The sequence below is a fragment of the Phaenicophaeus curvirostris genome, chromosome 23, assembly GCF_032191515.1.
Source record: "Phaenicophaeus curvirostris isolate KB17595 chromosome 23, BPBGC_Pcur_1.0, whole genome shotgun sequence".
In the NCBI taxonomy this organism is placed as follows: Eukaryota; Metazoa; Chordata; class Aves; order Cuculiformes; family Cuculidae; genus Phaenicophaeus; species Phaenicophaeus curvirostris.
In genome coordinates this window covers 2,458,980-2,483,486 of record NC_091414.1, presented here as the reverse complement: position 1 = coordinate 2,483,486, position 24,507 = coordinate 2,458,980, and the positions used below count along the sequence as shown (strand labels likewise).

At 48.9% G+C, this 24,507-nt stretch overlaps 1 protein-coding gene across 1 annotated transcript in view; it reads left to right on the top strand.

Moving 5' to 3' along the window:
- The window catches only part of GRIK3 (glutamate ionotropic receptor kainate type subunit 3), a 120,858-nt gene that overhangs the window by 68,814 nt on the left and 27,537 nt on the right, over nt 1–24,507 (top strand). The window contains exons 5-10 of the mRNA XM_069875340.1: nt 3,248–3,301; nt 7,453–7,626; nt 10,431–10,574; nt 13,784–13,891; nt 18,001–18,114; nt 22,473–22,676. Coding sequence (XP_069731441.1) covers nt 3,248–3,301; nt 7,453–7,626; nt 10,431–10,574; nt 13,784–13,891; nt 18,001–18,114; nt 22,473–22,676 — 798 coding nt within the window. The remainder of the gene's footprint in view (nt 1–3,247; nt 3,302–7,452; nt 7,627–10,430; nt 10,575–13,783; nt 13,892–18,000; nt 18,115–22,472; nt 22,677–24,507) is intronic.

Below are 24,507 nucleotides of genomic sequence, written 5' to 3'. Positions count from 1 at the left end.
CCTCCTCATTTCCAAGTGCCTTCAGGTTTCAGGGTCAATATGAGGCAGAGGAAAATGCTCTCACAAAGAATGCTAAAAACCAACCAGTGGAAATGTTGCTCATATCAGCCCAGCAAGACACTACCACATAGATTAAATAAATGCCCTGAAGGGCTGAGAAAGCAAGCACACAGAAAGAGACTCCTCTGCAGCCTGCTTGATGCAAAACAAACGTGCTCAGAGAAATCAGAAAGCCTGGGAGGGATTATTAAAGAAAGCGATATAAGGGACTCATTGTCTCCTGCCTATTATTTTAACATGCTGGCTGTGTTTGGTGCTGTTCACTTATTATGCAGTTTATTATAGTTTATTGTGCCATCTGCTCTGCTCATCGCTGTGAAAGCTGAGTGAGGATGATGGAGAAGAGGGGGGACTAGGCAGAAAGAAATCTTTTGAAGTCCTGCCGCCTGGTTTTGTTTGTGCGTTGGGTTTTTTTCAGGACCCAAACCGATGGATTTCAGCTTAGCAATGTTATACAGTGTGTTTGTACTACGAAAAATAACCTGTTGCGTATTTTCAGCATCTGGGAAGGTGTCCAAACCCAAACCACATCTTGACTAGCCTTTGCTCACTTGTATGCTCCAGGGTATAACACCAAGGCAGCTCTGAGCAGCGACCCTCATGTCTCTCTGACTGTTGGCACTCACATTTGCTGAAGATTTCAAAGCCCAGCAGCCTCATCTTTTCCTGATTTTTCTACCCAAATCAAGAAATGCACACCTGGAGGTGCCACCTTCAGTAGTGAAACAGCTTTTTTTCTTTTTCATAGGATGGGATAGAATCATAGAATGGTTTGGGTTGGAAGGGACCTCAAAGCCCATCGAGTTCCACCCCTGCCATGGGCAGGGACACCTCCCACTGGATCAGGGGCTCCAAGCCCCATCCAACCTGGCCCTGAACATCTTCAGGGATGGGGCAGCCACCACTGCTCTGGGCAACCTGGGTCTCCCCACGCTCACAGCAGAACATTTCTTCCTAATTTCTCATCTCAATCTCCCCTCTTGCAGCTGAAAAGCATTCCCCTCATCCTATCACTCTCTGAACAGCAGGATTCCCAACCCCTACTCCTCACGCTCTGCTCTGGATGTTCACTGAGGTAGTTCTGAGTAAGCACGCAGCATCAAGCCAGCCCAGGTCTTGCTCCCAAGCTCTTTTGGGTAGCATGTTCCCACAGCACACGGGTAGCAAGGCACGTCACTGGTAATCTGGGCAGCATTTTTAACCTGGATTAGTGAATAAAAAACCCCATGGATTAGTAATCCATGAATAACAACACAAGAGCTGGCATCAAGATGTACAGATGACATCGCTACCATTCCCATTTGGGTTTCTTGGAGCAACTTAGACATCAAACCATTCATCACTTTACTCTCTTGGACAAACAAACTACTGTCAAAACCTATCACAGAGCTAGCAGTGCTCATGAGGACTTCCCACTCTACCCCACCTTCTCCAGCCTGGCTCATTTTTTGGTCACTTGTTAATGCTTTACATCTGTTCTCCAGCTTCCCAGCTCCTCTCTTCTCCTTGGCAGCTGTCTCAGAACAGTTGCTGCACTCTGCAGTGCACAGATGTGCCTGTCTTAACTTTAATGGAGCTCCCATCCTCATCCTGGTGATTGCCTGCAGCTTATCCACCAGGTTTATCATTTATTCATCTCCCCACAAACCCAGATGCGCACACAGGCTGCAAGTGCTGGGAAGCTGGGGCTTGCTTCATACAGCAAGTTTGGACTTTTGATCTACCACCCATTCAGGCGTAGAATCTGAACTGGAATCTCATGATTTACTCTTGACTGGTCTTGTATCATCTAATTGATGCTTCACATACTGAGGTACCATTCCCTGCTCCAGCTCTTTGCACCAGGGGTGTGCGGGTCACGAGAACCACGATGCAGCCCCACCAGCCAGGCAGGGAGGAGGGGTCAAGATGGGATGTGATGGGGCTAACTACAAGGTTTCTGAAAGGTAATTCCAGTGCAGGAAGCATGGGGTAAAGTCACACTCCAGAGTTACAATATCTAAGCTTCTCATCTAGAGCCTCTCCTTTTCCCTTGGCTTTTGACATCTCAGTTCTTTTCAGACTGTCACTTCCTTCCTTGGAGCTAAATTCTGCCCTAGTAATTTTAGCAAAAAACAAGGGAAGCAAACATTTCCTGGGGGTATTTGAAGTCACTTTCCCATTAGTGGAGATTTTAAAGTGTTCTTGCATGTGTTTTCTCCAGAAAACATGCGCACGGAGTCAGCATCACAGTCAGACCCCATGGTTTTCTCTTTCTTTTAGCCAGCTCCCAACTTCAAGGTGACCCTTCTCATAGACAGAAATGCTCTGGAGGGCTGGACAAGTTCTTCCAGCCATTGTTCCTTCATCCCCCAGTCATTCTCTGACAAACCTCCCAGAACAGCATGTTCTCTCCATTGCTCAGTTATGCAAATCCCAGCAATCTGCACAAACCATCCTTCGTCCTGGGACTGGCACACCTGGAGCTGGCCAAGAGCCCTCAGGTCCAGACCACACTCTCCAAGGGCTGAGAGATGGGAGATGTCCCCACTCCCCATCCCTGTGCCTCTACTTTTAGTGAGCTATTTCCAAACCAGGCATTGTGTTAGAATCTGGCTTTGTACATAGGAAGGAGGGACACCCAAGACAGGAGCTGTATGTACTTGTTACATGAATGGACACCAAAAAGGAGGGGATGCAGAGCACCTGAAATACACGAACCATGAAAACCCAGCTCATGGACTTCTTAACCAGCTTACAGACTTATAACCATGATTTATGGTCATTCTGCTCATTGTTTGGTATCTGAGAAGGAAGGGCAACCTCCTTTCTCCCAGCCTGTGTCCCTCAAGGTTTTGCACTGTGCATGACCCATGAGCACAGTGATGTGCTGCACTTGGTGTCCAAAGCTTTCTGTGGCACAGCAACACCCAGAAATGCCACCACCCTCCGTGGGAGCTGGACGCTGAGGCTTTCCTGCCATTTCAGAAAGGTTCAAGGACCACAGTTCAGCTCAGCACTTAAGCCCATGCCTCTTGTTGGCTGAGCACCTGCTTAACTGCTTCACAAGACTGACCTAGAACCCAGCTCCTGTGTTTCTGGGTCTGCCTCCTGCCTGACCAGACCAGATCTATAGAAGTTTAAGTTGCATGACTTGCTGTATTCTTGTATCCTCTCTTACTAACCCCCTTTTCCTACTCTCCTCAAGGCCATGGCCATGGGAATGATGACAGAATACTACCACTTCATCTTCACCACTCTGGTAAAGTATTTAATCTGCGCAAACACCTTTGACGCTCACTGCTGAGCCGGAATGGAAAGGGAGGAGGGAGGTTTTGAGGCAGGAGAGGGGGCTGGGTGCCCTGTCCAGGGATGCGTTGTACAACGACAGGACTCTAAAGCCCTGGGGTGGGAAAAGGAAGAGACAGGGAGGGCTGGTACCCTGGCAGAAGGCGAGAGCAGGGCTAGACTTAGCTCTAGGTCAAAAGCAGACCATAATGATTTGACTACAACATCTCTGCATGTGCAGCATTGCTCCGTGCTCAGAGAGCCATCAGTCTTATCTGTCACTGCTTTTAGACTCCTCCTTCCTTTGGAGCCGCTCTGGCTTTACACAGATGTAGAGTCTGGTTTGATTTCCTCTTCCAGACATTCTGATTTCAGTGCAGCTCCCTACGCACGGAGAGATGAGCATATGTGGGGATTTGAGAGGTTGCACTCCCACAAACAGGGTGGGATGGGACCGAGCTTTGGTTAGAATCAGGTTGTGTTGCTGCCTGTTCATCTCGGTCTCCCTTAAAAGCCAGGAGCAACCCTCCTGTGGACAACAGTTCAGTGCTGCAGGTTTATTTTGCATGAGAAGAACTCAGCTTGAAATTAACTCCACACTCATTAAACACGGGCCAGTTCTTCTCTGACTCCAGGAGGCATTTCGGGTTTTTTTTGGCATGCCACTTTTGTTTCTATTGAGGATGCTATTGTCGAGTTTACTGCTGAATTCTGTGTGATTTTGAAAATCCAATTTATCTTTTTGCCTTTAGGAAAGGAACAGACTAAACTAACCCTTAAAAAAAACCTGCAAAATTTATTTTTCAAATGCAAAAGACATTTTAATTACCCCTGCTGCCATTATCTATTCCAGGCAGCTTTAAGCATTTCCCAGATAACCTCCTATTAATCAGCCCCAGCTGAGCCTAGAGTACATTTCATGTGTAGGTACAGCCTGGAGGTGGGAAAAGAAGAATTATAATAAATTAATAGATAAGCAATCACACTTAATGCCACTTTCCTGAAATAACAGTTATATCATGGGAAAGATATTTTAATCTGTCATTCCTTAAGGCAATGTTTTCCTAGCTTGCAATGCATGTGCTTCAGCTTCTACAGTACTAGACCCATGGGGTGCTAATGAATTAGTCTATTATGTTATACCGAATGTTTCTAAAAGGTCCCCAGTCAATACTGAGTGCAGTGTATCAACACTTGGCATGAAACGCTTCAACATTCTGCTAGGCAGCAAGACTCCAGTTCACTGACTTCAGCATGAGAAGCCCCAGCAGCCTCTTGTAGCAGAGGAGGAGGAACTCTCTGAGCCTTTGTCGACAGCACACACAGCTTTTACGTCCCAAGCAGTGACAGCCCCCTTAAAGTCAACACTTCTAGGAATCTGTCAGCACCTTGTAAAAACGAGTCCTTGCAAACCGAGAAGTTTCCTGGCTGCCTGCTGTCACTGCTGCTTCCCGTGCTTACAGCCAGGCAGAGGCAGGAATTTCTTCCCATGTAGCCAGCGTAGAGAAAAATCCATCCTAGATCCTAAACAAACCTGTCTGGTTCTCCCCCAGCGCTGACAATCACGTGCTCTGGTTAAACTCAACATACTCAAGGCTGCTGACATGACACTCATGGCCAAGTACCCCAGGAGTCATTATCCAAACAGCACCTCCCAGCTCCAGCTGCCCCAGCAAACCCCTGCCCAGTCAGGGGTTCTCGGCAATCCATGGCGAGCAAAATATCCCCAGGTTGCTTTGCACCCCAGCAGACAGAGGATTCCCTTCCCAGCCACCTGCTTTTGCAGCTTCCTATGGGGGAGGCTGGATCTGCTGAGGCTCAGACCTCAACGCTGCCTCATACGGGGGTGAAGAAAACTGGAGATTTTAACTGGGGAGGTGGGAGAGCATCTGTAAGAAAGGGGAAGAGCAGAAACACTGAGAATAAAACGAGTAGGATAGTAGGATGGAGGGGAGAATTAACCTGCAGTACAGAAAATAATGAGTGAAAGGGAGTGTAGATGAGGTGGAAAATAGAACCAGATGTTGCAATTTGTGGCTGTGCAGGAGCAGAAAATCAAGGAGAAACTGATATGGCAATTCCACCACCCTCCCCCCACGTTCTGACACTCAGCTTGTATTCTTAATTATCCCCTAATTCCGGGAGATGATAAATCAGTTTGCAGCTGAGATTTAAAGTGGAACCAAGGAGGGACTGATGAGAGATTGGCTTCTAAAGGGACTTGGTGAAATGAAAGGTGAGTAGAGAGCAGCAGGACAGGGAGGGCACCCAAGATACCAGTAGGAACTGAACGATGGCCAGGGCTGGAGATCTGACATCTGAGTGATGGAGAGCGTGTGCTCTGGAGCTTGGTGTACCAGATCTGTCACACGTGGTTCCATTCTGAGGGGGAAATGATCTGCTTTTGCAACCAAAAATTATTTCCCCTCAATGATTTCCATAATACAAACTGACGAGTCTGACAAAAAGTTATGAACCCTCAAAAAACATATTTATTCCAAAGGGTTGGGACCAGGACCACTGCACAGCCTCACATCCAGATGATATAAGCATCTGCCTGAGGTTAAACGGCTGTATTTGCCCTTAGTTACCAGTTAGTCATTTAAAAGTCAACATTATGGCCCAGTTTAACAAAATGTGGAGGTTTGAGCTTGCAATTTTTCAAGGAAATAAACCCAAACATCCAAACCCTGGAACTCAGTTGTGATTGTGATTAATAGTTTGGTCCTGGCTGCACCGGCAGATTCAAACCCAGCATCCATCAGCTGCATGCACTGGGGGTGCATCGTCAGAGGCCAGCACTTAAGGAAAAGATCGACCTCCAAAGCTTATTAAAGCAAAAAAGCTGTAAGAATTCCTTGCTCTCCCACTGAGAATGAAGCCTGGGTTGCTGGCAAGTTCTGGTTTTGTTATGCTTCCCTTTGGGCAGGGTGTTTTTCCAGCTCCTCTGTGGGTAGAACAGAGCCTGTTGCCTGGGTGAACCCCCAGCGTGGCCGTGCTCCTCCAGGACAGCCACATCACACAAACCAGAAGCAGCCACGTAATCTCACGCTGTATTTAAAGTCCTTTTTGTAATCCCTTGTGAGAGCCATGAGCATCATTTCCGTATCACACCCACACTCTATCCCAACAGACAGTGGTGTTGCCTTTCTTCCTCCCCACATTTTTAAGACCATTGAACTCCAGGATAAACTTTGATAAATATGTCCCATCCAACAAATGATTCCCATTAACAAAGCCCCCTCCTGACTGCCGTTCTCCAGCACAATCACTCACAATCCCCCTCAGGTCAGCGCCCTGGGTTCCTGCTGAGCAGACCAGCTGCGGAACGCTCTTGCCGTGCTGTCTAACCCCAAACTGCTCAGCCTAGTCACTGAGCAGTGAAGTCAATCCCTGAACTGACGTGAATATTAAGACACGAGGCAGAGCCAAAAGATGCATTAAAGAAGTGCACTAGCAGAGGCCTCCAAATGCCCCTCTCTCACTGTCTGCCAAGTGATGCTCGTGGGCTGGCTGCCAGCAGAGCTCAGGACTGCCTGGCTGTCATTTTTTAAAGCGTATAAAGGGCACTCTCATTCATTTGCAGACTGTGTAGGCTGGTCGTAATGTCAAGAAATGCGTCTTAGTTCCTCTTTGATAGCTGTCTGCAAATTGGCATTCTGCATTCAGAGTCACTCTGGCATCCGCAGCGCCCTGTGGGCTTCAGCACTCACAGCAAATCCTCCACGGAAAGGCCCCTGGGAGCTTCAGATACAGGAACTCTGCCTTGTCCTTGGTCACAAGAGTCTTTTTTCACTGTTACAGATAGCAATTCTGTTTTTCTCCCCGCAATTCAATCGCCTCTTTTATGCAGAGAGGGAGTTCTTTGGCAGGAGTTTCCCGCTGCTGTGTGGGTGGGTGAACCTGCACAGACGACACCCGAATTCCACTGGCACCTACGAGTCTCCGCAAGCAGCGGCTGATCACAACAGACAGTACAACCTGCCAAATTCATGAGGACATTGTCCTACCTCCCACCTTCTGCGGGCTCTGCCTCCTCGCTTCAAACCCAGAGATGAACTGAAGCAGAAAAGACAAGCAAAACCAAGCTAAACAAAATGTTTAAACTGGTTTCTCTCTTTTAAGGATCTTTATGCATTAGACCTAGAACCATATCGCTACTCTGGAGTGAACCTGACCGGCTTTCGGATCCTCAACGTGGAGAACCCGCACGTATCCTCCATCATTGAGAAGTGGTCCATGGAGAGGCTGCAGTCCACGCCCAAGGCGGAGCTGGGACTGCTCGACGGTGTGATGATGGTACGAGAAGTTTAAACAAAGCCTGGGAAGCACACTAGAGTGGTAGGGAAGGCAGGAACATTCATTAAGGGCTAAATGTTATAGTTATTGGTTGTTGTGCTAGTAACAATTCACCCCAGGTGAGGCACCAGATTGGGTTTCCCAGAGCAGGGGTGGCTGCCCCATCCCTGGAGGGGTCCAAGGCCAGGTTGGATGGGGCTTGGAGCCCCTGATCCAGTGGGAGGTGTCCTTGCCCATGGCAAGGGGTGGAACTGGATGATCTTTAAGGTCCCTTCTAACCCAAACTATTCTATGATGCTGCAACAAAGCAGGAAGCTGAAGAACACTGAGGTTCTCTAAGGAAAATAAAAGAACAGGAGGGGCACAGGGAGCCATTTCAAGGTGAAAGTCTGAACGGCTTTACCACTTTTGAGGGGAGTTCTGGCAGATCTGAAGGGAGAGGGAAGGAGGGAGCCAGTCAGCAGTTACAGGGGTCGGAGACAGCCTCGCCGGGAAGACAGATGGGCGAGCAGGTGCTGTACCTTCTGAGCAGTAACTCAGCAGAGCGGAGCTGCCATCAGACCCTAAAAGGAGTCATCAAAGCTGCAGCAAAGCTCCTTGCTGGGCATAGCTTTGGCTCTTTGGCTCTTTCTGCATCAATCTCGGTGAACTGCCTGCCCCAGTCCAGCCGTTTGCTGTGCTCCTGGCTCCTGGGAGCTGGGTGCTCGGCTGCTCGTGGGGACTGTGTGGGGAGATCATAGAACCATAGAATCATAGAATAACCAGGTTGGAAGAGACCCACTGGATCATTGAGTCCAACCATTCCTATCAAACACTAAACCATGTCCCTCAGCACCTCGTCCACCCGTCCCTTAAATCCCTCCAGGGAAGGGGACTCAACCACCTCCCTGGGCAGCCTCTGACAGGGACCAATGACCCTTTCTGCAAAAAATTTTTTCCTGATGTTCAGCCTAAACCTCCCCTGGTGGAGCTTGAGGCCATTCCCTCTCGTCCTGTCCCCTGTCCCTTGGGAGAAGAGCCCAGCTCCCTCCTCTCCACAACCTCCTCTCAGGGAGTTGGAGAGAGCAATGAGGTCTCCCCTCAGCCTCCTCTTCTCCAGGCTAAACACCCCCAGCTCTCTCAGCCGTTCCTCACAAGGCCTGTTCTCCAGCCCCTTCACCAGCTTTTTATCTCTGTTTACTTGATGTCTGTCCCAGCCAGGCCTTGATCTCAGCAATTACAGTAGTAATTAACGCAAATCATCTTGGACATACTCCTGTGCCCCATCTCCCCCAGCTCCAAACTTACAAACCCTCCTCTAAATACAAGCCCACGGGTTGTAGATCAGTGCCTGCTCTTCATGCTCAGGTGCTGAGGGAAGGGAAAACCACAGGGACAGCTTCCAGCACTGGAGGATTTTTCTCCATGGCCTGTTAGATACTTGCCCACTGATTTGCTTTATCACTTTGTTTTATTGTGTTTTATTACACTGTTGCTATGTTCACATCTGTTTTGTAGCATGTGAACCCAGCAAATAACACAGTTTCACTACCATATTGGAGTGAAAAATGAATCCAATTCTCTTGATCAGTGTTTGGAGGCGAGACAGGGCATCTCAAATTGAATCTAAACCCATCGCATTATATGGAAGGAAAAAAAGAAGTTCTCCCTAGCTCAATTCACTGAAATGCAGAAAGATGTTACAAATCTGCGAGGTCCTGATTTTAATGACAGTTTGGGTCATTGTAGAAATTCCATGCCCACAGACAAGCCACTTAACTTTGCTGTTTCTTCCTTCCTTGTATATAAAATAGTGTGGATAATGTGTCCTCATACAGGTATTTTTTTACACTCAGACAAAACAGATTGCACGAGAAAATTCAGTTACTATCATCTACAGTTGGAAAGAGCCGGTCCCCTTGTTCGACAGCACAATAGCTAATGAACTAGAAATAGCAGAATAGTTGCACACAGACAAATGCATTTTCACAATCTCTTCATTTCAAGACAGGACTCTGATCTTTTAGTCTAGAGAACAGAAAAGAGGTAACAGAAAAACACAGTTGTGAGGCTTTCTTATGGGCTATGAAGATGATCCAAGGGCTGGAGAGAGCTGGGGTTGTTCAGCCTGGAGAAGAGAAGGCTCCTGGGAGACCTTAGAGGAGCTTCCAGGACTGAAAGGGGCTCCAGGAAAGCTGAGAAGGGACTTTTTACAAGGGCGTGTAATGATAGGACAAGAGAGAATGGTTTTAAATTGAAAGGGGGGAAGATTTAGACAAGACAGTAGGAAAAAATTCTTCATGATGAGGGTGGGGAGGCCCTGGCCCAGGTTACCCAGAGCAGTGGTGGCTGCCCCATCCCTGGAGGCGTTCAAAGCCAGGTTGGATGGGGCTTGGAGCAACCTGATCCAGTGGGAGGTGTCCCTGCCCACAGCAGAGGGGGTGGAACTGGATGGTCTTTAAGGCTCCTTCCAATCCAAACCATTCTATGATTCATTCTATGATTCTGTGTGCAGAACTATGAGTGTTGAGGGCACTTTGCATGAGAGGTCAGCCCAGAGGTTTATACGAGACCCTTTTAGGTTCATTTCTTGAGATGCCAGTGATCTCCTGAGAGCCCAGCCTTGCCCTGGAGCACTGTCTGTAGGATTAGACCCCCAGGAGGAGCAGTGGACCAGGACAGTAACGCTCTTGAGTCCATTGGGTGTTGGGTTGGGGGTTGCTACGAAGGGGTTTGCAGCATTAAACCCCCCTCTGCTCTGCTGTCTGATGGTCTCCTTGCTCTGGAACCACCACCAACACAAATGCTGTTCCCCTTTACTTTAGACAGACGCTGCCCTGTTGTACGACGCGGTGCACGTGGTCTCCGTCTGCTACCAGCGCGCCCCTCAGATGACCGTGAACTCCCTGCAGTGCCACCGGCACAAAGCCTGGAGGTTTGGGGGCCGCTTCATGAATTTTATAAAAGAGGTAAAAAGCATGATTTGCAACCATCATTTCTGCCCAGTAACACAAAACATCCCCAGCAGGAGCGGCACAGCTGCTCAGCGCGCAGGTACGGAGCCACGGGGGAGAGAGATTTGGCAGGCAGAGGGTTATAAAGCATCCTCGCTGCCCGGGCAGGTACAACTGGGTGGAAGCACAGATATGGAAGCACCCAGAAAGGAAAAATCCTATCTTTGCCTTCCAAATAACATTCATGCAGCCGTGCCAAACCATCCAAACCGAGCTGAAACCTCCCATGCTGTCACTGAGACTGGTCCTGGCCTCTGCTTGCGTCAAGAGCAGCTGGAGCACTCAGTCTCTGAGACCATTCCTTAGCCGAGGGATAACCATTTGCCTTTTGCAGAAACATTTGCTCGGGGTCCACAAAGGGTGTTGAGTGCAGCTAAATCCCAGCGGCAAAGCTGGCAGCGCCGTGCGTCTCTCTGTGCCGTGAGCAGCTTTGGCAGAGCAGTGGATTTAGCAAGTAGGGAACCAGAGGAGCGAGGTGGCAGCTTCATCCCCTCTCTGCTTTTAGTCATTATGATTTCTCGCTGCTCAGCCCATGTAATTGTTCGTTTGCATCTGGTTTAAGCACAGAAGCAGCCTCAGCCCTTGGGTGTTGATGAGCAGTGAGCTCAGTGGGTGAGCACAGCGGTGAGGGGCAGGCAGCCCTCCCCAAAGAGCCTGAACCCACCCTGTGTATTGCTCTGTCTGCAAAAAGGAGCCCTCAGACAAGAAAAAAAGAAGGCAAAGCTGCAGGGAGATACTGCAGACCTTACCAGATCTGTCTTTGTGATAAAAAAAACCCCTTATTTACCCTAAGGGCGTTTTATTCCTGTGGCTCTTCACATGGGAAGTTACGAAACAGGCTGCAGGATAGGATACATGATCGGGCCACGTTGAAAAGGCTGAGTATAAAATCCTCTATGGTTTTTCATCAGAAAAGGGTGGAAGTACGTTGTTAATTGCCAGTGCAATCTGTGCTGCAGGAGAACCCTCCAACCCCAGGTCTGTAAGTGCAGTGGGAATTCTCCCAGCCTGGGTGCTGCCTGAGCCGTACAGAGCACAGAGGAGAAAGGAAGAATAATTCCCATGGCAGAGAGAGAATGAACTTTTTTCTTAATAGTTACTGAAGATGGTATCGCTCCTGTCTCTGCCCCTCTCTCTCCTTGTTCATGTTTTGTTCACTTCTGCAGAAAGCCGCTCCAGCTGGCTGCCAAAAGAGAGTGTAAATAATTTGTTTGGTTGGCTCTTTTTGCAAATTACCCTGAGCCTCACACTCCAGTGCCTGCCTGTTGTTTCCCTCCTTGGCACCGTGTCAGCTCGTTGCAGGGATAAGCTTCCTCCCCATCGCAATCTGAACACGCGGTGATTGCTCCTGCAAAGCCGAAGCAGCTCCCAGAGGGAATGCTCGTGCAGAGATTCTGGGGTCCCCTCGGTGCCAGCGCCCCCCGCGCTTCGTGCATGCACAGATCGTGGCCCCGCTGCACCGGATCGCTGCAGAGTTTTCAGTGAAGCCCGGTTGTTCCCCCTTGCCAAGAGGCAAAGGGGCCAGCGCGGTGGCTGTGCCAGGCACCCTCAACAAGTCTGCTGTCAGCGCTCCCCAGGAACTGGGGGACAGGACCAAATGCATGGGTAGGAGGTGAGGGGACACTCTCCTCTGTAGCTACAGCCTGCCTAGAGGCAGGAGAGCAGCTTGGGGTTCACCTGCAGAGATGGGGGGACGCTGGAAGGATCAGAGCCCCTTGGGTGCCCTGGTGATGCCAGGCATCCCAACCCAGGAGCCGTGCAACCCGTGAGTGCTCTCTCCTCTGGCCCTGCCAGAGATGCAGGGCTCAGCACACAGCTGCGTTTGCTCCAGTTGGGTTTACTAAATGCTCTGTATTCTCTCCAGCTCCTGGGGGGCTGCGCATCCCACAGGCAAAGCACCTGCACGCCCAACTGAGCAAACAGAGCGCAGCCTTCCCCAAAACTCACGGGTGGTGTGGCTGGGAGGAGGCTGTCATTACTCCTCAGGAATTAATGAGGAAGAGCCAGAGGAGCGTATTTACTGGGAAATATGCCAGTCATTCCCCTCTGAGAATACATTATGCCACCTCCCTCACACTGGGATATTTCAAGCTCCCCCGCCCGTAAAGGAAACGCGTCCATCAGCGAGGAGCGTGCACGGCCTGAGCTGCTCGGGGCAAAGAGCCTGAGTCCCAGCTCTCCACTGTGAGATGCGATTGCAAAGCAGTAAACTGTGTTAGCAGCTTCACACTCTTACGGGAGCATCATCCTTGGGACAGATGCTTATAGCACATCCTAGCGCTGTCCCCAGGCAGAGCAGGCATCATATACCATGCAGTCCCTTAGCATCTGCTCTGCTAACACAGCTAGCATCTGAAACTTGGGGCTCTCTCACCTCCTAAATCAGAGAGATTCATTTTGGTGGTGCTGCAAAACGTACAGAAGGAAAAAAACCACCATCATAGCATAATTCTGGTTGAAACTAATCTGGATATCTTTCCCCCAAGCTCCTGCTCAGAGAAGGAATAGCTCCCAACTCGGACAAGGTTATGCAGGACCTCGTCCAGTCAAACACTAAAAATCTCTAAGAACAGAACTTCCCCAGCCCCTCTGGGCACCAAAGCCCAACCCAGGGGCACTGACACAGCCCACACCCCCCAGATTCACATGCCTGTTTCAGAAAACCTGCTAGCATGGACAAGCTATTGGCATCTTCTCCTCCACTTTCCATCTAAAAGGAGGGAAGACGTTCAGGACATTTCAGCTTCCATACACCTTGGAAGCATCAGAAGGTTCGTGCAAAAAAAAAAGGGATTATTTATGAACTTGACTGGATTTGTCCCAAATCCAGGGTCCCTGCAGCCCGGCATTTATCACTCCTGCAAGGATAAATGCAGCACACAAGGATGCCGTGATAAATGCAGGTAGTTTTCTACTGAGTCATCATGTCCTGCAACAGCTGGTGAGCACAAAAGGTGTGAACAAAGATTGTAGCAAGGACTGCAAAAGAGTTAAGAAAATCTCCATCTCTGTCTGCAGTCAGTGGCAGAGGTGATTATTAATTAATCATGCTCTTTGGGGAGGAAGAACCCGTATAAGGACTAATTAAAAGAACATGCAGTGGAGGGCAAAAGATAATTTGTGATGCCAAGTACCAACCCTGCTACTTTCTCTCCCATGCACAGGCACAGTGGGAAGGATTAACGGGACGAATTGTCTTTAATAAAACTAGTGGTTTACGGACAGATTTTGATTTGGATATCATCAGCCTCAAAGAAGATGGGCTTGAAAAGGTAAGGTGGGGTTTGTCTTATCTGCATATGGCTCGGTTTTAACTCTGGTAGTCAGGCAACAGAGAAAAGGGTTGTTGGTTGTATTGCTTCCATGTTTTCTGGTTTTTATATAAAAGGATATTTACTTTGTGGGATTTCTGAGATCCTTTTCTGTGCCTCATCCATGACTCACTCGCCCCAAGCGACGAAGGGGATTACAGTTAGGAGCTGCAGAAGCCTTGTGGCACTTCCCTGAGCCACTGGAAACAGAAGAAACTTTCTGAGCAGCCATTAACCTCTCCTTGCCCAGACCAAAGACAGAAGGGATAAAACATTTCCCACCCCCTATCTTGCCGAGCTTGTTATAAAATGTTGCTTTTCCCCTGAGGAGGCAACAGCTCTTGAAAGCTTCATCTCGGTGTGATTTCCCCCAGTGGAAATTGCCCAAGGCTTGGAAATGGCATCAGCCTGTTATAGCCTGGATTTTGGCAGAGGATGCAGCGTGTATTTTTGTTTTTTTTCTTCTCTGTGTTATCTAAGGGACAGTAAGGAAAAAAAAAAAAAAGGCAAAGAATGGTTCTGCCTGGCTGGAAGGGTCTTGTTCAGTGGCCGTGTTTGCCCAGCCAACCCAGAGGAGACTCAGCACAAAGGCTGCAGCCTCAGATCCTCCTAATTAGTACAAATCTCCTCTGGGCACAGAATTACAGTGCTGATGTGCAAATCTGATTTTCAGGTGTTCATGGGGATTTAATTTCCTTTTCTCCAACTACTTAGAAAAAAAAAAAATGGCAATATGCAAAGTATTAAAGCTCCAAGAACGCAGGTTTCAAGGTGAGATCAGGTCGGTTAAGACAAAGGAGAGCAGCAAGTGGCATGGAGTGAAGAAAGCACGGCACAGGAGGTAGCAGATCCCACTGGGGAGCCATGCCCAGGGGCTCTGCTCTGATCCAGCTCCGAATGATGGGATGGGAGACCACGAAGGGCTCCCAGAGGCCACCGAGGGCTCCTGGAGCCCGACCCCTTTTGCGAGCAATTCCAAGTCCTTGTTCTGCTAAAGGCGTCTGGCAGATTTACAGGAGAAAGTTGGCAACCAGGCAGCAAATCTCTTTCTAGAGCAGAGTCTGCTTTTCGACAGGCACAAGGTGCCTACTGGCAGCTGGGGAGAGGTGCCCTTTGGGCACGGAGACAGGTTCTGCTCTTGCTGGAAAGGCCAGCCGGGAGCAGAGCGAGGGAGTTTTCAATTAACCATGCAGCGAGCGGCCCAACATGCACAGATGACTTTTCCAGTTAAGGCTGGGGAATTAATCACACAGAGCAAGCCGGCAGCCCCCGAGGCGGCAGGCAGCAGTTTGATCAACCCTCCTGTTTGGAAAGGATGGATCCTGCGCTGTGAAGCTCCTTGGCACCGAACAGTTTGACTTCCCCATCCCCCTTTTTTACAGTTTGGGTTTGTTTGTTTTTTTTTTCCTCTGCTTCGAAATGAATTGCTGCCACACTTTCACACCACAGCAGTAGTTCTTTGCTTCACATCACAAAACTCAAGGTCACCGCAGCATTATCCTGGTGGGCATTTTTTTTGGTGTGAAATGAGAACACAGAAAAGAAGGTCAACCATGGTCTGGGATGCATCAAAAGGAGTGTGGCCAGCAGGGCAAGGGAAGGGATTCAATCCCTCTGCTCTGTTCTGGTGAGACCCCACCCGGACCATTGTGTCCATCCAGTTCTACACCTGCCACTGCATCAGGGGCTCCAAGCCCCATCCAACCTGGCCTTGAACCCCTCCAGGGATGGGGCAGCCACCCCTGCTCTGGGCAGCCTGAGCCAGGGCCTCCCCACCCTCTCAGCAAAACATTTCTTCCTAAGATCTCATCTCAACCTCCCCTCTTGCAGCTGAAAACCATTCCCCCCCATCCCATCCCCGCCATCCCTGACCAAGAGCCTCTCCCCAGCTTTCCTGGATCCCCCTTCAGCACTGGAAGCTGCTCTAAGGTCTCCTCAGAACCTTCTCTTCTCCAGGCTGAACAACCCCAACTCTCTCAGCCTGTCTATATAATACATAATATAAATAAATGACATAACTTTTTTGTGTACGACAGCACCAACCAACTGCCAGAGAGCTGTGTTGGTAGAACAACAGAAAAGTGTGTGAGCATTCGGATACCATATGAATGGAAACGTTGAAGATAAGCCACAATACCTACCTGTCAAGCTAATACTCCTCAGGTGTACTGGAGCCCAGCCAGCCCCAGCTGTATTTATTACTATAGCGTGGCACATAAAGTCCCCAAGAAGCTGCTGAACCTTGATGTGCATCCTGAGCAGCCATTCAAGTTCTGCCTCCAACAATTCAGAGGTTTCACGGTTCCCACTACTATTTTTTTCCAAAGCTTCTTGTCAGCTCTAGAGGGGTTTTCAAGTATCGATGGCGAAGCTCTGTTAGAGCTCGGGTTCTGTCAATAGTTAATCTGAAATAACAAAACGCCAAACTACAAACAAATCCCATACGGATTGCGCATTATGTATAATAGCTTATGTTTGTTGAGCTTTAGGATTGAACTCCTGATCCTTATACCTCCTGGATGTTCCAGGGATTACAGCAGTATTAACTAAACCTAATTACAGGGAGTTTGACTATCTGACTCGCGCAGTTCTCTGAAGGCACTTCTTTCCTTTTTCTTTCCTTTTTTAATATTTTAAACTGATTAATTCAGTCTTAAGTGCCATGTATTTAATTTTCTTAAAGAAAACTTTGCAAGGCTCTGTTAACTGAGTCTGCAGCTCTGCTAGCAGAGACCTCTTCGACTTGCTTCTCTTTTTCCACACGCAGTAAGAACCTTTTGACATTGCAGCTGGTGTGGGATCGAAGGGAGGTATGGGGGATTACTCAGGTTCTACCTGAAATATTTAGAGCCTTTCAGAAAGTTCATGGAAGCTTTTCTAGAATTTATGACTTTTTTTTTGCCAGGCAGCATTGCTCATTACCGAGTCTCTTTTTGGGGATGCAGTCAAATCAAGTTCTCTCCTTGGACTGCAGAAGAGGTTGAAGAATCTTAAAAACAGCAATAAATAAAATACAGGAAGTTCCTGGCTCCCCAGTGGGTTTTAGCTTTCTGCCTTTGGTTTCTCTCACAGTTTGACCCTACAGAAGGATCGTTCTGTCCCATTTCCATCTGGGGTTTGGGATGTTCTCATTGGCAGGCTGGCTCTGTGGCCACCTTGCTCTGTTTGCTGGCAGCAAACCCATTTTCCCCCAGCTTTCCTGACATTTCATCTCTCTGCCGCAGCCCTTTGGCCAGTCCTTGCCTTGGTTCTAAACCTCAATTCTGCACCACAGAGATCAGGTTAACAGGCTTAGAGTCGCCCGGATTACTTTTCTTAAATATAGACATGTTTTGCTGTTCCTGGGTCAACAGACTTGTTCAAAGTGTAATAATTTATTAAAATTAGCAGCCTGAGAAAAACAGAGCACCTCAAACTGGTGAGGAACATATCCATTTGTGCCTGTGCCCATGCCTGAGCAAGACTGGTGCCACTCCATCCTCCAGATTAGTTGCCAGGATGGAGACCTCTCATGGTGTTTGTCTTCCATGAAGAGGTGACCACGGTCCTTTCAAGGGGACGTGTTGGAAACATCCATCTCATTTGCCATGGTGCAGAGGGTAGGAACAGTCCCTACCAGGGATTTGCATAACTAGTCAAGTCTATTTTAATTTTCCCCATCAGAGCAAATTGTTGGGGAAACAAAAAAGAAAGAAAATAGCTTCATATTTGTGGCAGGGTTTGTTTTAGTTCTGCTTTACCCTTGCCCAGAGGTGACTCTTCAGCATGGTTTGACTGCTTGCTGTACACGATACCTTTGCAAATTGTTCATTCAGCCCCTAAATTCCAGTCGTTGGGGTTGTCTTTCATGGGCAATGTAGGGGTTGTTTATTACAGATGTGCAGTTGACCTGTGACTGAAGGGTTAACGCAAAGCCTCTGTTTAGATGACACACAAAAGTGATTTCAGCTTTGCTTCTGTTTACTGTAGAGGAAAGCAGCCAGCTCCATTTTCCAGGACAGTAGGATGCTGAAAGCAAGTGAGGAATGTAAGCCGGGTGTTCACGTATGTGTTTGCTTGCTTTGTTTCAGGTTGGAGCGTGGAGCCCTTCTGATGGTTTGAACATCACAGAAATTTCCAAAGGACGAGGGCCTAACGTCACCGACTCGCTGAGCAACAGATCTTTGATTGTCACCACAGTCCTGGTAGGAGATTGCAACCTTGTCTTTCTCCTCCACCCGCAAATCTCAGGGATATTTGGTATCTCTGATCATTCACAGCATCCCACAACAGATCTCCCTCCAGAAAGCCAAGCGAGGGCACAGAGAACCCCCGTACGTGGGCTGAGCTCAGCAGGGCACCACGATGCTCGTGCACCTGCATGGAGGGGACCTGCAGCATCCTCTGATGCCCCCAGTGCTGCTAGCCAGCACATGGTGGGTGGTGAGGCTGGCACGAGCCAGCTGGAACCATGCATGGTCCCCGTGCCCAGGAGGCTGCTGCTCGTCCCGGCTGAGCTCCTCCGCTTCAGGTCCCCTTCTCCCCTTGCTCCATGCATGCTGGAGGTTGTAGGAGCTTTGCATGTGCCGAGCTCCAAGAAAGCTCCGTGTTGGACAGGCAGTTGGACATCCAGCACTGCCACCTCAGCCAGGAGCACGCTTGTTAAATGCTAAGAACAACCAGAGACCCTGGCTTAGCTGTGACAATCGTATTTCTTCCCCCCCTCGTAAGTACATATTTGCTAAACTAGCTAAGAGTAATGCCATTATCCAGCAAACCATGGTTGCTTCACGGGTCTCCTCCGCTTCCAACTGTCACGCTGCATTTTGTTCTCACACTCGCGATTGGATTTGACGGCAGGCATCAGATCAGAATGAATTTTTATTTACTATCTAATGAATTATGACGAGTGGCATCAGTTTCTGTATGGTTGTATCACACAGCACAGGCTCACGGCCCTTGGACAGCCTCTGCACGACTGCTCCTGAGTGAGGGCTTTGCCTACGGGGATTTTCGGGTCCTTTCGTGTTCTGTATTTTCAGGGAGCATAAAGGTAAAGGATGATAAAGAGCTGCCAGCTGGGGATCTATTCCCCAGTCCGGAGAAGCATTATCCCTCATGATGTCTTTGTCTTTCCCAAAAGGTCAGGACTTGATAGAGTGAGGGTTTGTACCATAGAAGGAATGGGACCAAGAATGTCTAAAGAAAGGAAACACTTGATCCGGAGCAGAAGAATATCAGGAATCAAAGGTCTGGTATCACTCAGCAAGAGGTTAAAGGAAGGGAAGGAGGCAGAACATAAGCCAAATATTGATGATACTACAGCTTTCCTTGCCAATTAGCCACCCTTTCTAATGAACTCTCTTTTCATCACATAACACTTGTTCCAATAAAATATATTCCTTAAAGTCCCTCTCTCCAAGAGACGCATACAGACTTAGCTCATTGACTACACTCAGTAACGCATCATTTTTGTATCTCAACATGCAGGGCAGACTGGAAAAGTTTCTTCCCTTCCCAGTCCAAAAGTTTTCTACTGTGCCATTCCCACCAGCCTGCTTCAGGTCCTACTTACGGGGTTCCTGTCCCGCTGGCTACGGCTACTGAAATGAATCCTCCCATCAGGACCTACTGCAGAAGGAATAAAGAAATTCCAGAGCAAAAGGCGCTTTAACAACTCAACACACATTAGTTTGCAAGACCGCTACTGCTGAGCCCCTTGCAGCAGTGTGTGTGCACTCAGGCACCACACACAAAGATTTTGCATTTTTTTTCCTTCTGCATTTAAGCATTCTTGGTGTGTTCTGAAAGCAGAAATTTAAGCTGTGTTTTTCTAACAAGCCAAATAGAGAGATCTGCCGTGCCAGGTTTGGTTCGTCTTAGCAAGGTAACCTAAAATCCTGCCAGTACCTGTACAGGGGAGATGTGTATTTTTAGGCCAACATGAATAACACATCACATTGAGTCACTCTCAGGTGGAGGCTCCAGATCAGCTCTGAGGGCACTGTTCAGCCCATACCGAGGCTGAATAACACTCTCTGGGAGTTAGATCATGACTCCTCTTCCCCCTCTTCTCTTTAATTAGAGCTGTGTGCAGCACGTCGGGGACAATTCCTGGGGTGGGATGGCTGGTAGGACTGGGAAGAGGGCTCGAGGGATGACAGCAGGGAGCTGGAGGAGCACGCAGACGTGGGCTGAGGACAAGAGATAGTGGATAGGCTCAGGTCTGGAATATCAGTGACAGCTGTATGGACAGGACTGATGGAAACCAGAAAAGGTGCATCTTGTCAGGAGCAGGATGGATGGCCAGAGCCATGGATACGTCTGGGTCTAGGGTACGATAATCACCGCACCTCAAAGATCACAGCATACCACAAAATGATGGATCCAGGAGGAGACCTGTCAGCCATCTGTCTTTGACATGGGTTTTTTGGGCAGTATTTTCATCTCATACACCACAACCATTTACAAACTATATCAGTTCCTATTAATTGTATCATTCCTTGGGCCTGCCGCGTGCCATGAGGTTTCCACCTTGGAACCACAGCTATCCTCCAATTCCCTTGCCTGCAGGAGGAGAAATGTGCTTAGACTCGAGTTCTGCAATAACTGCATTTTCATATACTGGATGCTCAAAAGGAAATACAGCAAATATTTGCATTTGCAACACCTCTTTGTCCTTTTGCGCTGGTGCAAACGATTGTAGAAAAGCCATAGGAGGAACCTTTAAAAGGAGAAGCAGGAAAGGTTATTTTTCCCCCTTTTGCTCATATTGCAGTGACTTGTTGAAGAGAAATATTACCCCAGCAGCCAGTGCTGCTCTCCCCAAGCAATATGGGAACTGTGAAGTTATGAAATTGAGGGCACCTTCACTGAGAAATCGATTAGCAAACCGAGAGAGCTTGTGAATTGGATGTCTGGCCATTTTCAGTAATAAATTGTGAAATAGTCCGTGAATAAGTGGTTCACAGAGTTCAGAATTACCCCCTAGGAAATGTTTGAGACCTGGAGATACATTACTGAAGCGAGCGGCGTCCTAATGTTCAGTGCTTCGGCTGTTAAATATGTATGTAATCCCTACAGTGCTTCCCAAAATTAATAGTGCTTTATAGCTGCTCTGGAGCTGTTGTATTTATATCAAGATCCATAGATTCAGCTGATCCACAAACAAAGCGCTAATTCCAGAGAAGAAAGCTGAGGAGGAGGCCAGGGAGGGCAGGATTTAACCAAGTTGCACGTGCCAAATTAAACTCTGTGGGCGTGATGTTATCAGATTTGTTTCCCAGTCCTACAAATGAAGCTTGGCTGCTCTTGTCCCTGCTCTAAGGACAAGCAGATACCTTGTGCCCACCCTGGGGGTGGCAGGGGTCTCCCAGGCAGAGGAAGGCTTGGCAGATCCTGCTCAGAGAGGAGATCTGACCTCCAGGCTCACACAGCCCAGCTCTGGGTTCCAGACCTCCTGGGGCAGGGCACCTGCACTTCACCAAACTGGGCATCTCGGTTGTCCTCTAGCTGGGACTCCAGGCTTCTCCTCCTGGGACATCAAGCCCTGCTGTCCCTCATCCCTCAAGAACTCACAGCTCGCTTGGCAGAGCAAAACATGAGCCCTCCCCTCCCCAGCCACCCCATGGGCAAGGACAAGAGCCTTGTAGATACCTTCGAACTGAGCTCTGCATTAGCTGCTGTTGAGATCTCATCGCTTGCCTTCTAGCTTTTCCCTGCTGCCTGTCATCTTTTGCCATTTCCATCTGTCCTCTACACGTTTTCTCCCTCCGGCTCCCTAGCGTCCCTCGTCCTTGGTGACTGCCCAAGCTTGGTATCCACCAAAGGGCTGCGCCGTGTGTTTGCTAACTTCATCTGCCAGCCCTCGCTAAAGAAGCAGGGATCCATGGGACAAAGCCTGCTGTAAAGCACTTTCTTAGTAATTTTCCCTGGTGCTGGCACTGCTGTGATTAAGGATGCACCCAGGACTTCCCACATTCACAAATTATATCAGTATATATCTGCACAGACAGCAGAAACGTTCTCTGGGCAGGAGCAGGGCACCTTATCCCATCAGTTTGTGCCAGTAAAGACAAAACCAGACCAAGCTGAAGTGGGGAATGTTTTGGGTTGGCGACCATTCACACTTGGCTCTCTCACCATGTATTTAACCCATCAGCATCTCGCTCAAAGCAGCAAACAGCAGGGACTCTCGTGCAAGGAAGCTGCGTTCCTGCTGTGCAAGACTTGGGGCTGAGTTTGTCCTCCCTTCTTTTGTTGTTTCTCAACAGCCTTCATTTTCAGAGCATGAAATGGTTATTTTTCTCCCTGAAATCCTACCAAATTGAAAACAGTTGGCTGCTCAGAAGAGACAAAATTAAATTTTGTGGTGTAAACAAGGTTGCTAATTAGCTGATGTGCTGTGCAAAGTTAATTTATTCCCAACATGTCACGGTGCCAACCCTGCCTGAAGAGTCTGCGCCTTGGGGCTCAGGTTGACCCATAGGGGTGGTCTTGCCTCTGGTGGGAGCTGAGACCACAACTGACCCTTAATGAGGACTTTTTGCCTTCCCGTGTGCAGGAAGAGCCCTTTGTCATGTTCCGAAAGTCCGACACAGCCCTGTTTGGGAACGACCGCTTTGAGGGTTACTGCATTGACCTCCTGAAGGAGTTGGCCATCATCCTGGGCTTCACCTACGAGATCCGGCTGGTGGAGGACGGGAAATATGGGGCGCAGGATGAGAAGGGGCAGTGGAACGGCATGATCAAGGAACTCATCGACCACGTGAGTGGGGCCCGTCTGCAGCGCAGGCTGCAAGGGGTGGCTGTGCCCAGGCTGTCTCCTTTCTCAGGATACCAGCAGCGAGCTCCTAACCCTGCCTGGGCTCTGCCTTTGTTGCACACTGTTGTGGTTTCCTCTCATTTTCCTTTCTCTGGGGGTGTGGAAAAGGGAGCTGCAAGCACAGTTTTAGCTGCTGAATTTAGCTGCGTTGGGGGCTAAACCTTGACTGTTCTGCCCCTGATAACAGGGCACAACCCTGGCCTCAGGGACCTCAGACCTGTCCCAGCTGAATCCAAATGATGTATCCAGACTGGAAGAGCAGGTTATGCAGGGGACATTTTAGTGTGTATATATATATAAAAAATAAACAGAGCATATTTTCTAAAATCTCCTAAAACAGAGCCCCCCTCAACTAAGCAGCCGTGCTTCTCCTTCCTTGGCCACTTCTATAAGCCCATTAAATGCCACTGAAACTGTTGGGACAGCTTTACTCTCACAGCCACCAGAAAGTCACCTACTCTGCAACCTTGACTCGTGGCCAGAGGTTGCTTGGTTTCCTAACTAGCTATTTTGCCTCTGTCACATCCAGTAATCTCAAAATCCCAGTTAGGAAAAGCTGTTGGTTTCATCTTTTATTCCCAGAAACAGTTTCCGGAAGAAAATACCAGGACAAAATTAATCTGTGACCTATGCAGCACAGTAAACAGTCATATAGGATCATAGAATGGGTTGGGTTGGAAGGGACCTCAAAGCCCATCCAGTTCCACCCCTGCCATGGGCAGGGACACCTCCCACTGGATCAGGGGCTCCAAGCCCCATCCAACCTGGCCTTGAACCCCTCCAGGGATGGGGCAGCCACAGCTTCCCTGGGCAACCTGGGCCAGGGCCTCATCACCCTCACAGCAAAACATTTCTTCCCAAGATCTTATCTCAATCTCCCCTCTTTCAGCTGAAAGCCATTCCCTCTCATCCTCTCCCTGCCCTCCCTGATCGAGAGCCCCTCCCCAGCTTTCCTGGAGCCCCTTTTAGCACTGGAAGCTGCTCTAAGGTCTCCTTGGAGCCTTCTCTTCTCCAGGCTGAACAACCCCAACTCTCTCGGCCCATCTTTGGATGGGAAATGCTCCACCCTCTGAACACCTAGAAGAGTCCAGAGTGTTTTAACACAGCTCTCTTCCCTTGAACATCCTGCTCAAGTGATGCAGCCCTTGGACCACCTCTCAAGTTCCTGGCCGTGAATCGAAACATTCCCTAAGCAGACAAAGGGACAAAAATAACCCCACGTACATTGCAGCTCTGATGCTCTTAGAGTTCCTGTGAGAAGAATGCATTTGCTGGGTGAGTCACTCCACTAAATGAGCTGCGCTGTGAACAGACAACGGAGCATTGTCCGGTGGTGACTGTGGAGCTGGGCTTGGGGATCTAGGTTGTGTTTCCAGATTTGGCTTGTCTGCCCTAAATGACATTGGACAAGTTGCTTCTGTGCGCTACTTCTTCCATCTGTAAAATGGATTATGAAACAACAAATATGTCCCTTATAGGAACAAAGTGATGCTTAATCAGTTTGTGAAGAGCCCTGCAGTCCTTAGATGGCTCACTCTGGAGGAGCAGGGAGAGTGGCAAGGCCATGCAGAGATAGCCCTTGGGGCAGCAGGACCTTGAGTCTCGCAGGGAACTTGCCACAGGCTGTGCAAACCTGCCTGGGTATTTTTGTTTCCAGAAAACTCCACCCAGCTCAAAACACAGACCTCAGTCTCTTACACAACAGCCTTGCTAAGTCAGACAAGTGACACTAAGCATGTCCCAGTGGAAGAGCACGGGGCTTTGCACTCGGAGT